The following is a 15,833-nucleotide window of genomic DNA, read 5'->3' as shown; positions in this document are numbered from 1 at the left end:
AATTCCCTAAAGCGGGGTGGGAGTGGCGGGACCAACCTGGCCAACTTCGGACCTTCTTTGAGGTCCAAAGTCAGGTACTTTGAACTGACTTCCAGGATACCTGGAGTAAAGTACAGTTCTGCTTGAAGTGTTTGTTTGGATACATGAGTTTGTTCCAGTGAGGTTGCTGTATTAGAGAACCACTTGAGAGTTTGCTGTACACAGCGTCATCTGTGAGAAATATTAGGTGAACGCGAAAAGTTGAGGCCAGCTGAACCAAGCCAGGTGATATACACACCTTCAACACAGATCAGTCACCTCAGTTGCCTTGTATGTGAGCCACATTCGTGTGCATCTGATGTTACAGCATTCACTCTCTTTCCCTCCACTTCTCAATAACTCACAAGCGTAAACCATCTGAGGCCCACTTCCACAGAGCAAGCTTCAGGCCTTTTTCAAGGTAAAGTATCACAGTTACTTGTATTTGTTAACCATTTAACATGTGTAGAACTTTACTGCTATTTTCACTAGATTGTTTTGTGTATGTTTGTCGCTGACAAAATTTTTTAGTGTTGTGCCCCTAATTCCATTTTTCCTCACAAACGGTGGGTTTTTGCATAGCAAGATGCTTTTTTATTTTTTTTAAGGAACACATATGTCTGTAACTGCAGGTTAACCCAGAAGAGTGAGGATGAGTTGGGAGGGGAGGTTGGCTATATGATATGAAGACTTTGGCCTCTGTTCCGTAGGCAATGCTTGTGATTATTTGGGAGCACTTGCAATATTCTTGGATATTTTGGAGCCTGGTGATTCTTTGCATTACCTTGTGGCGCTTTTAACTTCCTTGGACCTCCTCCACCTGCTCTCTTCTGCCTTTCTGTCTCCTTCAGAGCATTCCTGTTGTGCGTGCCTGCTTTTATCTTCCCTGGGAGCCAGTGATTTTTTTTGACTTGCATGTGTTTTTTTTTTTTTTTTTTAAGACAGAGTCTTGGCCGGGCTCGGTGGCTCATGCCTGTAATCCCAGCACTTTGGGAAGCCGAGGCGGGTGGATCACGAGGTCAGGAGATCGAGACCGGCCTGGCCAACAAGGTGAAACCCCGTCTCTACTAAAAATACAAAAAATTAGCTGGGCATGGTGGCGGGTGCCTGTAGTCCCTGGGGAGGCTGAGGCAGGAGAATGGCGTGAACCTGGGCGGCGGAGGTTGCAGTGAGCTGAGATCATGCCACTGCACTCCAGCCTGGGCAACAGAGCGAGACTCCGTCTCAAAAAAAAAAGAGACAGAGTCTGGCTCTGTCGTCGAGGCAGGAGTGCAGTGGCATGGTCATGGATCACTGCAGCTTCAACCTCCCAGTCTCAAGCGAGCCTCCCACCTCAGTCTCCCAAGTAGGTGGGACTACAGTCGTACACCACTATGCCCGGCTAAGTTTTTGTATTTTTTTGTAGAAATGGGGTTTCCCCATGTTGCCCAGGCTGGGACACTGACTTGTTAGTTTACTTTCCAGGTAAAGTGTTGAAGGAGAGTGGAAGAGGGTCTAGATTAGGGCTTCTGGGTGCTGGATTTCTCCACCAAGATGCAAGCCCCTAGAGAGTTGGATTTGGCTAGCCCTTTGGTGACAGCTTGTATTGTCCTTTAGCCAACAGATGCATCTGACTAAGAGTAGGAGAACATGTCTCTGTTGAGCCCGGAACCGGAGACAGTGCCGTTTGAGATTAGGCCCCCTCTGGTGTGCCCTTCGAGAATTCCCATTGTGGGGCACTGCTCAGTTGCTCCCATCTGGTATGGATCAAATAATCAGATTTGTGAGCATCTCACAACCATCCCTATACCCCAACCAACCCTGGGTTCTGGATACAGTAGAGGCAGCTGCTAGCTGGTCTCCAGCAGGCTCTGTGCTCAGTGGCCATCAACACCAGGTAGCTTGGCAAGCCTGCCTTTTGTGCTGACTGTGGGCCCTGGAGAAGTGTCGAGGATGTTGACGGCCTCTAGCATCTGAGGTACATCTGCCCATCGGCCTCCGGAGGAGTGGATCCTTAGGTTTCCTTCATTATCTTACCCTTTCTCCTGGCCCCCAGAAATTACCTTGTTTTTGTATGAGGCCCCAAAGCCTAGGCCATCTTGGCTGAAAGATGTGAAAGCCCTTTGCTCCTTTCAGGCCCCTGGGGATTTTGGTTGCAGCCTGGTTGCTGGTGGCAGCTTAATCGGGGCCATAAGATAATTTTATGGAAGACCTGGTTACTTGGCATCTGAACAAGCCTCATTGCCTCTCTGAGCATAGTCTGCTGCATTCTGTTTTGATCAAATTCATTCCTCTTGTCCCTGCAAACCTTCAGGGGGAGGCCAATGTTCAAGGCCCCTTAGCCTTAGGAATAAATAACTCTGGGTGAGAACTGCCTGTCATTGGCTCTGCCGGCTTTCTTCAACCTCCTCTGAGTCCTCCTCTAAGTCTAAGCCGTTGTGATTAGCTACATCCTGCCAAGTCTCTTCTGGAAATGAATAAAGCCCTTGCTGAGAGCTGGAAACATTGGTTCCAATTCCTCCTGGGGTGAAGGTTGGTTTTGCCTTTATTTAATAGCACTCATATCTGTAAGAAGAGACATGCTCTCCAGCCCTTCTGATATAATGCCTATTTATTACTTGATTTGTGGATCATCTTTCCAGCTAGGATATATGCTCCATGGGTGGTTTTTTGTTGCTGTTTCCCATTCCATTCCTAGCCCCTGGAGCAGTGCCTTACCCAGACTAGGCACATGTGAATAGTTAGCGAATTAGTTGACAGAGCTGCCTTCTGGGTGCTACGAACCGTACTGGGTGTTTCATTCAGCAGTCACTGGTTCCACAGAGATGAGGTGTTCTACTCAATTAAAGATGTGGACACTGAGGCACAGAGGGCAAGTATTTGTCCAAGGCTGTAGGGCTTATTGGCCAGCCACATCATTGCTGACCACTTAACCACGTACCCCTCATTTGTATAATGAGCAAGAGGCTCATATTTCTCTTGCGTATTAAGGCGTGGTTATTGATATGACTGAGGGTATCAAAGTTCCGTTTAAGAGGTGTTTGTGACCAGGTGCGGTGGCTCACACCTATAATCCCAGAACTTTGGGAAGCCAAGGTGGGCAGATCACTTGAGGTCAGGAGTTGAAGACCAGGCTGGCTAACACGGCAAAACCCCATCTCTACTAAAAATACAAAAATTAGCCAGGCATGGTGATGGGTTCCTGTAATCCCAGCTAGTTGGGAGGCTGAGGCACGAGAATTGCTTGAACTTGGGAGGTGGAGGCTGCAGTCAGCCGAGATCACACCACTGCACTCCAGCCTGGGTGACAGAACAAGACTGTGTCTGAGGCCGGGCGCGGTGGCTCACGCTTGTAATCCCAGCACTTTGGGAGGCCGAGGAAGGCGGATCACAAGGTCAGGAGATCGAGACCACGGTGAAACCCCGTCTCTACTAAAAATACAAAAAAAAAAAAAAAATTAGCCGGGCGTGGTGGCGGGTGCCTGTAGTCCCAGCTACTCGGAGAGGCTGAGGCAGGAGAATGGCGTGAACCCGGGAGGCGGAGCTTGCAGTGAGCCAAGATCGCGCCACTGCACTCCAGCCTGGGCGACGGAGCAAGACTCCGTCTCAAAAAAAAAAAAAAGACTGAAAAAAAATTTTTTTTGTTTTTATTTATTTATTTTAAGACTGAGTTTCACTTGTCGCCCAGGCTGGAGTGCAATGGTGCGATCTCGGCTCACCTCCACCTCTTGGGTTCAAGCAATTTTCCTGCCTCAGCCTCCTGAGTAGCTGGGATTACAGGCGCCCACCACCACACCCAGCTAATTGTTGTATTTTTAGTGGGGGGTGGGTTTCACCATATTGGTCAGGCTGGTCTCAAACTCCTGACCTCAGATGATCCCCGCCACCTCGGCCTCCCAAAGTTCTGGGATTACAGGCGTGAGCCACCATGCCCGACCCAGGTCTCTTATTTTCAGTGGGTAATTGTATCAGACTCTGCCTCCCAGGTGGGATTTGAGGGTTCTGTGTACCTGATGTAGGGCTGGGCTAAACAGAAGAGCTTCTCATTAGAGCGTCTCCCTGTGGACTGGCTGCAGAGTTACGATATCATTCTGGTTCTGGTGTGCTCCCCACTGCCCCTTTTCTGCTGACTCTTTGCTCATAGGAATACAGTGGTATGAGATAGGGTCATAGAATTTGGTTCCAGTCTAACGCTCTTCCTGTTTCCTGCCTGCCTAACACTCTGTCTCTATCCATTAGCAGACTCCTTTATATATGATAGAGACATATGCACTTATGCATACACAGACAGTCCCTGACTTACAGTGTTTTATTTAGGATTTTTCAACTTATGATTTATTGAGTTAGCCCCATTGTAAGTCAAGGAGCATCTGCACATCATATACATATATACCATAAATACACATAATTATATGTCACACTGCTGCTAGAGTGGGGGGGTCAATATCTGAAGTGCTTATAATAGCTTTGTTGTGGGGTGGGGCCTTTAAGAATAACAGAATAATTACGTAGACCTTAAATAATAAAGCCGTAAGAACGAAGAAAGCCCCGAAGCCCTCCCAGCTTCCATCCCGTCAGTCACCTCTCTGTCCTATAGTGGGCCACTACCCCGAGCCTCATGGCTTTCTTCTCACCTGCGCTACCCTGAATCTCCTCCTTGGTCTACAGTCTGGCTTGTTCAGTCTCCCATCTGTTCTCACCGGACACAGGTAACATGGTCTCTAAATGCAGATCTCAGCATGTCATCTCTATCCCAAAACCCTCCATGGCCCTGTCCTGAGCGTGTAGTCGATGAGGCTTGTTACGAACCCTCGGCACCTTTGTTGTCATCAGTTCTCTCCCCACCTCCACACAGTGCTTGTGTGGGACATCCCTCTTCCCTTCCACCCACCCACCCACATACATTGTTTCTTGACTAACTAAACTCCTCTTGTCACTTTAGGCCCCATTCAGTGCCGCTTGCTCTGGACAGCCCAGCTTGATCCTCAGTGCGGTTAGGCTGGGACTGCGACTCCTTTGCTGCTGCTTCCACTTGCTTATGTCACCAGTGTCCCACTTCCGTGTCTGAGCTCACTGGCCGCCTTTTAGTTCCCCATTGCAGCTGTTCACTGCTTCTTCCTCCTTGAAGAAGGAGGTTTTGTCTAAGTGACAGCTCCAGGTTCTCCTAGCTTTGTTTCTTTTAAATTCTCTTTCACAGATTCTATCTACCTGCCTCCCCAAGTTTTCACACATTCTGAAATCTCTACGTCCGTCCCAGTTCTCTTAGTTTCCAGCTACCTTCAGCCCTTTCTCCCTGGGTATCTCACACCCCGCTTTTCTAAAACTACACTCAGCACCTGTTTCTGTTCTCCCTTCCCTCATTGGGTTTTATGGCATCACTCTTGCAGAGTAAGAAGCTAGATACCTTGGCATGAGTTGTTTCTCCTTTCATCTTGGAAGCTTTAGGAATACCTAGCATCTGGCTCTCCTGACCATCCCCACTTAGGAATGACCACTTCTCTACCCCAGCTCCTCTTTTTTTAGTGGCGGGGGCGCCATCAACACCCCACTCTTACCCTCATTTATTCCTTCAGTAAATATGAGCATCTGCTTTGTGTAAGGTCTTAGCTAGGTACAAAGTAAATAGAGCCCTGTCCTCGCAGCACTTACGTAAGTGAGAGCGTACTGGACGAGAGACTGGAGGATGGTGGGGCCCTTTCCTGAAATGGAGTATATTTTGGCAGAAGGAGGAGGCAAGGGTTCCTTTTGGAACACACTAAATTTGAGAAATCTGAAAAATCCCCGTCAGTGTTCCTGCTAGTTTCTAAAATTGATGTATTCGATTCTGGCGCTAACATACCTATTTGAGGGTGTGGGTTTTGGTGTCATACTGCCCTGGTTTAAGTCTAGGCTCTGTTTACTAGGTGTGGACAACTTTGGGCAAGTTACTTAACTTTAATCCTTAGCTGCTTCATGTGTAAAATGGGGACCATAACAGTGCTTATTTCCTTACTGGGTGATGTGAGGAGCACATGTGGTGATATTAATATTTAGGAAGCACACCTCTAGGGTGGTACGCGGGTCCCGGTTCGCGCCAGCGCCCACCGCGCCTCGTTGCCACGCCTCAGAAAATTGAGGAAATCAAGGACTTCCTTCTCACAGCCCGACGAAAGGATGCCAAATCTGTCAAGATCAAGAAAAATAAGGACAACGTGAAGTTTAAAGTTCGATGCAGCAGATACCTTTACACTCTGGTCATCACTGACAAAGAGAAGGCAGAGAAACTGAAGCAGTCCCTGCCCCCTGGTTTGGCAGTGAAGGAACTGAAATGAACCAGACACACTGATTGGAACTGTATTAAAATAATAAAAATCCTAAAAAAAAAAAAAAAAAAAAAAATTTTTGGAAGCACAGTGTCTCGTGCAGATGCATAGAAGGCAGCTCTCAGCTGTTGTTAGTTTTCCTATTCCATTGGACTCTCACCTGCATGATCCAGAACCCTTTGTAGTTGGTGAGGGCTACTTTCCCATGACCCCTAAGGTCTCCATTCACTCTGCATTTCTACGTCCCCACCATGCTGGGGATGCTTTGCCAGGAATGCTCCTGTCTCACCTCAGTGCCCTGGTGAAATCCAGCCTCTTGGTGGATTTCCCTAAGGCCAGCCTTCCAAATTCCTTCAAACTCTGACTCCTGACCCTTACTAAACTCAAAAGAGAGAGAAAAACAACCAGATTTGGAATGAATTGCTGTATGGGCCAGGGCATGGAGAATGAGGAGGCTCCGGAAAGCTTCCCAGGGAAGTAATAATGGTCTAGCTGGGCCTGTAGGGATGCAGGAGGCTGGTTTCAGAGTGGTGAGGGGTGTGCAGGCCAGGACAGCCACAAGACATCTTCAGCAGCCGTATTTGGAAGCCTCAATATCAATAAAATGGGAGGAGAGAGGCTTAGAACAGCCTGGGTGTGGACATCAGGTGTTTCCCTTTGCTCTGCAGGCTGATTTCTCCGTCTTCCTTTGTCACTAGCTTCTCTTTTCTAAATTCTAAGACACACTATTGATGTGGCGGGGAAAACAAGCCGCTATATCATAGACGTGCACCCAAATGTAAGATATTTCTTGAGATCAGAAACATTCGTGGATATTAGAACCCAGGACAAGGCCGGACGCGGTGGCTCACGCTTGTAATCCCAGCACTTTGGGAGGCCAAGGCGGGCGGATCACGAGATCAGGAGATCGAGACCACGGTGAAACCCCGTCTCTACTAAAAATACAAAAAAATTAGCCGGGCGTGGTGGCGGGCGCCTGTAGTCCCAGCTACTCGGAGAGGCTGAGGCAGGAGAATGGCGTGAACCTGGGAGGCAGAGCTTGCAGTGAGCCGAGATTGCGCCACTGCACTCCAGCCTGGGCGACAGAGCGAGACTCTGTCTCAAAAAAAAAAAAAAAGAACCCAGGACATATGGTGAATCTGGGACTGTCATGTGGTCTGAATAATCTTGTGAGTCCTAAGGTGATGTCGGAGCACCTCCCACCTCTGTTCAAACCAACTAGACAGTCTTTGTCTTAGCCAGAGCCTCTTCCCTGAATGTCTGTTTAAAGTTGAACACCCACCAGGTGAGGTGTTGCTTTGAGAAGCGTTTGTGCTTCCGGGCTGGAGTGCAGTGGTGCAGTCATGGTTCACTGCAGTCTTGACCTCCTGGGCTCAAGTAATCTTCCTGTCTCAGCCCCTCGAGTAGCTGGGACTACAAGTGTGCACCACCACATCTGGCTATTTTTTTAATGTGTTTTTATTTTTATTTTTTGAGACAGAGTCTCTCACTGTTGGCCAGGCTGGAGTGCAGTGGTGCCATCTTGGCTCATTGCAACCTCCAGCCTCCCGGGTTCAAGTGATTCTTGTGCCTTAGCCTCCTATGTAGCTGGGATTACAGGCATGCACCACCACACCGGGCTAATTTTTATATTTTTAGTAGAGACGGGGTTTCGCCATGTTGGCCAAGTTGGTCTTGAACTCCTGACCTCAAGTGATCCGCCTGCCTCAGCCTCCCAGAGTGCTGGGATTACAGGCATGAGCCACTGCCCAGCCTCATTATTTTAATTTTTTTTGTAGAGACAGGATCTCGCCATGTTAACCAAGCTGGCTTCCAATTCCTGTGCTCAAGAGATCTCCCCCTTCAACCTCCCAAAGTGCTGGGGTTACAGGGCATGAGCCACGCTGCCTGGCCCATTTGTGCATTCTGGTGAGAGCACCTGTAGTCCCATAGTACGGGCTAGCCTAAGGAGATGCAAGTCACCCTTTATTAGAGTGACACAGTGAAGGGGATTTCCCCTCTAAACCATTGAGGTCAAGCTAGAGAATGAGGCGCTCGGGGAGTGAGATACAGTGTGCCATTTTCTCAGAAGCAGACCACCAAGTGCAGAAGAAAATGCTGAGCTCAGCTGGGACGGGCAGTCCCTTTGAGCATCTCCTGAAAAACCTACTCTGGCCTCCGTTTCTCCTCCTGTACTTCTTGCACACTTAATTCCTAACTCAGTTATAGCTGCCTGCCAGCACCCTCCTCACCCTTCTCCCCGCACTAGATTCTGCACAGAGGCTGTGTTGACTCATTGCTGTATTCCCAGGGCAGGGGCTGTACTGTGAATGAGGCGGGCAGCCTTTCTTAAAGCTGGGTGGGAGGCCGGGCGCGGTGGCTCATTCTTGTAATCCCAGCACTTTGGGAAGCCAAGGCAGGTGGATCACCTGAGGTCAGAAGTTCGAGACCAGCCTGGCCAACCTGGTGAAACCCCATCTCTACTAAAAGTAGAAAAATTAGCCGGGTGTGGTGGCACATGCCTGTAGTCCCAGCTACCTGGGAGGCTGAGGCAGGAGAATCACTTGAACCCGGGAGGTGGAGGTTGCAGTGAGCTGCGATCGCACCACTGCACTCCAGCCTGGGCAACAGAGCGAGACTCCGTCTCAAAAAAAAAAAAAAACAAAAACCGGGTGGGATGTGATATCACGCAGCATTTTAGGGCTTGAGCAGAAGGTTGGAGCTGGGCACTGGGAAGGTTGGGAAGGTGTATTTGGAGAGACCGCCCACCTGGTGCTGTGGGGCTGAGTATGGTGATGGGTATGTTGTCAGCCCACAGACACTGAGCCTTTACAGTGTGCCTGCACTGTTCCAAACACTCTCTCGTAATAACTTCCGGAATCCTCACACACCATTGAGGTAGGTGCAGTTCTGTTCTATAGATAAGGAAAAGTTCAGTGCCATGCCCCAGGGTCAAGGTTGGGGTTTGCAGGTGCCTGGATTTTATTTTAGTTTTTCATTTTTTATTGTTTTTGAGACGGAGTTTTGCTCTCGTTGGCCAGAGTGGAGTGTAATGGCATAATCTCGGCTCCTCCACCTCCCAGGTTCAAGAGATTCTCCTGCCTTGGCCTCCCAAGTAGCTGGAATTACAGGCATCCACCACCACTCCTGGCTAATTTTTTGTATTTTCTAGTCGAGATGGGGTTTCACCATGTTGGCCAGGCTAGTCTCGAACTCCTGACCTCAGGTGATCTACCCGCCTCGGCCTCCCAGAGTGCTGAGATTACAGGTGTGAGCCACTACACCCAGCCAATGCCTAGATTTCAATCTTAGTTGCCTGGCTCAAGAGATGTGCCTTAATTGCAATGCCAGCTTGGCTCCACACACCATGCTCTAAGTTAGGCCTTGATAAGGAGCCAGGGAAAGTTGCTGCGGCAAATGTTTTGGAAAGATGGCCTGGCAGTAGGGTAGATGGACAACCAGGGACAGGAGACCCAGCATGAGCAGGCATGATAATGGTGCACAGAAGGATGACACGGCGGCAGCGCTGGGGATGCACAGAAGGGTGCATGTGAGAGCGTTCCTGTCGTTTCCGCCACCTGGATCCCTCTCACCTGTGTCTGCTTTGCAAGTCCATCTCATTATGCTACTTCAGTACGTTCCATGGTGTGGTCTCTGGAACAGCAGCACCTGGGAACTTGTTAGACATGTAAATTGGAGGGCCTAGCAGCCTGTGCTTAACGAGCCCTCTGTGGGGGAGCCTGATACAGGCTCATGCTTGAGAAGCACTCTCTTAATCTAAGCCACTAGCACCCAGTAGTGGGTGACCACAAGGGTCTTGTCCTTGCTTTGGCTCTCTCTTAATCCTCAGCCTTGCCCTGTGCTTAGGGCTTGTGGCTCCATTAACCACTGCATGGCTGACACTGAGTTTACCGTGGTCAGCCTCACTTCTCAGTGAAATCCAAGGGCCTCACAGCCTTTGCACCTGGTGATTTCTCTACCTTTCCTCAAAGCTTCTACTTGGCTGCCCAGTCCACAGTCTCCCGATTCACCATTCACCTGGTCCCAGCAACAGAAGTCTCAGCTGGACACACAACGTGCTTTAGAGTGAGTGGCTCTTGTCTCCTCAACTCTGGACGGTGACAGTGAAATTGTGGGAAGAGCCTGAGGCTCTGAGCTCTGGCCTCAGAAGCTCCGTCCCTTCCCTTCCGGTTACTGAGGAGTTGGTGTGGTCACGTGTGGCAGTCCTGACTAGCACTTCTTCCTGGCAGTTAGCACAGTACCTTGCCAAGATGGCAGGAGCCAGAAAGAAGGGTAGGAGGTGGCATAATAATTACACTTGAAGGCTTTGGGATCAGGAAGTCCTATATGCGACAAGAATGCTTACTTCCTAAGGTGAATATAGGATTAAGGATGTCATTGCGTAAAATATTCAGCAAATAACCTAGAGACAGAAAGGACCAGTTCATTATTGAGCAGAGCTTTGTTTCAGTGATGTAAGTGGCAGTATTTATCAAATCAATATCTTTGTTTTTCAGGACTTGAAAATACTGGAAATCTGTCCGGATCCAAATTCTTTTGCAAGCCAGATGAGTAACCAGAGGGCATGAAAGGTTGAGAACATTTGACTTCCCTGCAAACCTTGGTATAGATCACTTCCTTTTCTGTAGGAAAGGAAAGGCACCAAAGAGCACAATGAGTACAGTAAGTTTTATCATCTCTTGAATTTTTAATTTTTTAGGGCTAATTAACCACCTTGTTCCTTGTAGCACATGAATGAAAGTGAGTTCCATAATGTCACTTCTAAGTAACGCCACTTCTTGAAGGAGTATGTATAGGAGCTTTCTGGTAGTTACATCAGCTTACTTATCGACATTGAGCTAAATTCCAGTCATAAAGGGCAGTGCCCTGAAGACAGAAGGCTGAGAAGGAATAGCTTAGGGTTTGGTAATCTCAGACCTTCACAGCAGTTGTCAGTGTCATAGAAATACTAAGACTTTTTGCTTTTTAAAATTATTTGTAGACTGGGAATGGTGGCTCATGCCTGTAATCTCAACACTTGGACGCGTTAAGGTAAAAAGATTACTTGAGCCTAGGACCAACCAGGGCAACATAGGCCCCATCTCTACAAACAAAATTTAGCCAGGCGTGGCGGGGCATACCTGTAGTGCCAGCCACTTGGGAGGCTGAGGCAGGAAGATTCCTTGAGCCCAAGAGTTCAAGGCTAGCTATGATCATACCACTGCATTCCGGCTGGATGACAGAGTGAGACTCTATAAAAGTATTTGCAACCCAGTTTTCCGTTTTCCCTTCTATTTTGTTTCCCTGTGACATTCTTGGTTCATTCAGTGTGAGCATGGTAGTAATAATCCATAGTGAGAAGTTTCTTATATTCAGTGACCAAAGTTGATTCATCATTACAATTACTGTTCAGCGCTTTTGTTTGTTTGTTTTTGAAACAGAGTCTTGCTCTGTCACCCAGCCTGGAGTGCAGTGGCCCGACCTCGGCTCACTGCAACCTCCACCTTCTGGGTTCAAGTGAATCTTGTGCCTCAGCCTCCCACATAGCTGGGATTACGGGCGTGCACCTCCCCACCCAGCTAATTTTTGTATTTTTAATAGAGACCAGTTTTTGCCATGTTGGCCAGGCTATTTTGGTTTGTTTTTTGAGATGGAGTCTCTGTCGCCCAGGTTGGAGTACAGTGGTACCATCTCGGCTCACTGCAACTTCCACCTCCCAGGTTCAAGCGACTCTCCTGCCTCAGCCTCCCGAGTGTCTTGGATTACAGGCACCTACCACCACGCCCAGCTGATTTTGTATTTTTAGTAGAGACGTGATTTCACCATGTTGGCTGGGCTGGTCTCAAACTCCTGACCTCAAGTGATCTTGGCCTCCCAAAGTGCTAGGATGACAGGCATGAGCCACCGCACCCAGCCGTTTTTATTTGTTTTTAAGAGACAGGGTCTCTCTCAGTCTCCCAGTCTGGAGTGCAGTGGTGTGATCATAGCTCACTGCAGTCTCCAACTCCTGGAGTCAAGCAATCCTTTCACCTCAGCGTCCTGAGTAGCTGGGATCATAGGCATGCACTGCCACACCTGGCTAATTTTTAAGAAAAAATTGGCCAGGTGCGGTGGCTTACGTAATCCCAGCACTTTGGGAGGCTGAGGCGGGCGGATCATGAGGTCAGGAGATCAAGACCATCCTGGCTAACAAGGTGAAACCCCATCTCTACTAAAAATACAAAAAATTAGCCAGGCGTAGTTGGCAGGCGATTGTAGTCCTGGCTATTCAGGAGGCTGAGGCAGGAGAATGGCGTGAACCTGGGAGGCGGAGCTTGCAGTGAGCTGAGATCGTGCCACTGCACTCCAGCCTGGGGGACAGAGCAAGACTCCATCTCAAAAAAGAAAAGAAAAGAAAAATCATTTTTGTAGGCATGGGGTCCCCCCCCAGGCTGATCTTGAACTCCTGACTTCAAGCAGTCCTCCCACCTAGGCTCCCAAAGTGAGTGACTATACCCAGACTGTTTAGAGCTTTTTTTTTTTTTTTTTTGAGACGGAGTCTCGCTCTGTCACCCAGGCTGGAGTGCAGTGGCGCGATCTCGGCTCACTGCAAGCTCCGCCTCCTGGGTTCACGCCATTCTCCTGCCTCAGCCTCCAGAGTAGCTGGGACTTCAGGCGCCCGCCACCACGCCCGGCTAATTTTTTGTATTTTTTTTTTTTTAGTAGAGACGGGGTTTCACCGTGGTCTCAATCTCCTGACCTTGTGATCCGCCCGCCGCGGCCTCCCAAAGTGCTGGGATTACAAGCGTGAGCCACCGCACCCAGCCCTGTTTAGAGCATTTATCACATCTGTGAGGCAGCTCTGGTTTGGTGTAATTCAGGTGTCTCCTGGAACCCCTTGAGCTCTAGAGGAGATTACCTGAAGGTCCCCCTGTGTCAGTTTATTCCCTGCTGACAGAGTTCTCACAGCAAGGTTGTTCAAATGATTTAAACTCAAGACATCCGTTGTCTGAGATCCTGAATTCCTTGTCAGACCAGATGTGAAATAGCCTGCTGATTTCTTCCAGTGCTCCAGAAGTGCCGTGAATGGTATGGGAAGACGGATGGTGGGGACAGGTGAGGCTGAACAAACAGCCGTCAGAGGGAACAGTGATGGAAATGCTGGTCACACCCTCTGAGCCTTTTGGGTCCTCACCCTCTTCTGTTACTTCCTGGCCGCCATTGTGCTCCAGGGCCCACTTTTGATGGTAACACACAAAAAAGCCCGCTTCTTTGACCTCCCACCTTGGTGTTTCACCTGCAGGTTACCACGTAGCTCACCTACAGGGAAACAGGTGCTCTAAGCCTTACCTCATCTCTGCTTAGGCCAGATCAGAACAGGCAAAACAATGTAGCCTTTTGTGCGTGTGTGTGTGTGAAGAAACTGGTTAAAATTCCTGAAAGTTATGGTGTGGTTATAGCTTATGTGGTTGTGATTGGATGGTCAGTTTTCACCAAAAGCTATGGACCTCTGAGGGCCCTGCTAGTAAAAAGGAATAGAGTTATGACCAGAATTATGGGAAGGTGAGAGGGGAGAGCTCTGCAGATATTCCTGGATTTAATGAGCCTGTCTTGAGTGGTGCAGGGAAGCTACTTGGGAGGAGGAGGCTCAGAGATAGCAGAGTGGGAGGGTGAAGAATATCCTCAGGAAGGAGGTGACATTTGAGTGGGTTCTGGAAAGCTGTGCAAGAATTGGCCAAGTGAAGAGGGATGGGCACTCCAGGCGCAGGGAAAAAGCTCTGGTTAAAGGCATGGAGGGGTCGATAGAGCAGGCAGGAAAGAGGATTCCTGAGGTTAGGGAGGGGTGGGGACATTCCTATAATTATCCGTGAGGGGAGATTTTGGGTCCAGGACCCATGGCTGCTTTCTTGGCTCCCTCAGTGGGGCCCAGAAACCACACAGGTAGCTGTGGGGTATGCAGGTCTGCCTAGCAGTGTCTAGTAAGAAAGACTTGGTCTGCTACAGGCTGGGCATGGTGGATCACAAGGTTAGGAGTTCGAGACCAGCCTGGCCAACATGGTGAAACCCCGTCTCCACTAAAAATACAAAAAAATTAGCTAGGCACGGTGGCGGGTGACTGTAATCCCAGCTACTCGAGAGGCTGAGGCAGGAGAATCGCTTGAACCCGGGAGGCAGAGGTTGCAGTGAGCCGAGATCGTGCCACTGCACTCCTGCCTGGGCGACAGAGTGAGACTCCGTCAAAAAACAAAAAAAGACTTGGTTGGCTACAAGGGAAGGAGGCTATACAAGGACAAAGGACATTGTCAAAGAGAATGGGGTGAATATTTTCATTTATTTATTATTATTATTATTATTATTTTGAGACAGAGTCTTGCTGTGTCACCCAGGCTGGAGTGCAGTGGGTGCAATATTCTCTCACTGCAACCTCTGCCGCCCGGGTTCAAGCGATTCTCCTGCCTCAGCCTCCCTAGTAGCTGGGACTTCAGGTGCGTGCCTCCACGCCCAGCTGCTTTTCGTGTTATTAGTAGAGACGGGGTTTCAGCATCTTGACCAGGCTGGTCTTGAACTCCTGACCTTGTGATCCACGAGAATGGGGTAAATATTGAAGAGTCCCAAGTGTTTGAAATGCTTGTTTTCCGGTGCTGTAAAGAAATAGCATTTCAACATAAATTTAATGTTTTTAGCAAGGCCATTTTTGTACTTTCTGCAGAAAGGGTACACTCACTGGTAGTTTTGCCATGAGAGTACATTGAATAAAGGAAACAGGGTTATTTATAACTTGATGTGTTTACCCTACTGCTGTGTCCGGTTTTTATTGGCTGGAACAGGACCTCACATTCTGTATTTGTCCCAATTGGCAACTTAGAACTGTTTTTTTTTTTTTTTTTTTTGAGACGGAGTCTCACTCTGTCACCCAGGCTGGAGTGCAGTGGCACGATCTTGGGCTCACTGCAAGCTCCACCCCCTGGGTTCACACCATTCTCCTGCCGCAGCCTCCCGAGTAGCTGGGACTACAGGTGCCCGCGACCACGCCAGGCTAATTTTTTTTGTATTTTTTAGTAGAGACAGGGTTTCACCGTGTTAGCCAGGATGGTCTCGATCTTCTGACCTTGTGATCTGCCCACCTCAGCCCCCCTCCCAAAGTGCTGGGATTACAGGCGTGAGCCACCACACCTGGCCAGAACTTTTTAAAAGAGGCAAAGGCAGAGGAGAATAAAGGAAGGAGGAAGTAACTTGTGGACTGCTGAAAAAGTTAAAAATAACCTTTAAATAAGGAAGAGGAACAGGCTATGATCTAATGCTTGCTTGGACTAATACAAGCATGCCAGGGTAAATATTTAGGCTAAATTGTGGGAGCTAGGCCGGGTGCGGTGGCTCACGCCTGTAATCCTAGCACTTCGGCACTTTGGGAGGCCGAGGCGGGCGGATCACAAGGTCAAGAGATCGAGACCATCCTGGCTAACACAGTGAAACCCCGTCTCTACTAAAAATACAAAAATTAGCCGGGCATGGTGGCGGGCGCCTCTAGTCCCAGCTGCTGGGGAGGCTGAGGCAGGAGAATGGCGTGAACCCGGG

The 15,833-nt window shown here is 49.0% G+C and overlaps 2 protein-coding genes across 5 annotated transcripts in view; both read left to right on the top strand.

Annotated features, from left to right (window-relative positions):
- RNF4 (ring finger protein 4) overlaps positions 1-15,833 on the top strand; it is a 51,449-nt gene that overhangs the window by 15,395 nt on the left and 20,221 nt on the right. For 3 of the 4 annotated variants that reach the window (XM_030801021.1, XM_012499775.2, XM_012499776.2), the window contains exon 2: positions 10,796-10,961. In XM_030801021.1, the coding sequence (XP_030656881.1) occupies positions 10,953-10,961 (9 nt within the window). In that variant the 5' untranslated portion in view covers positions 10,796-10,952. Of the gene's footprint in view, positions 1-10,123; positions 10,365-10,795; positions 10,962-15,833 lie in introns of those variants that run through there. The other variant, XM_030801022.1, reaches the window with a different exon arrangement.
- LOC105738283 lies at positions 1,648-6,375 on the top strand. Its single transcript, XM_030801109.1, has 3 exons — positions 1,648-1,757; positions 4,666-4,706; positions 6,031-6,375. The coding sequence occupies exons 1-3, from the start codon at positions 1,648-1,650 to the stop codon at positions 6,306-6,308; spliced, it is 429 nt and encodes a 142-aa protein (XP_030656969.1). The 3' UTR covers positions 6,309-6,375.

Source organism: Nomascus leucogenys, chromosome 20 (assembly GCF_006542625.1).
Source record: "Nomascus leucogenys isolate Asia chromosome 20, Asia_NLE_v1, whole genome shotgun sequence".
NCBI lineage: Eukaryota > Metazoa > Chordata > Mammalia > Primates > Hylobatidae > Nomascus > Nomascus leucogenys.
This window is presented reverse-complemented; position numbering and strand designations above follow the sequence as displayed.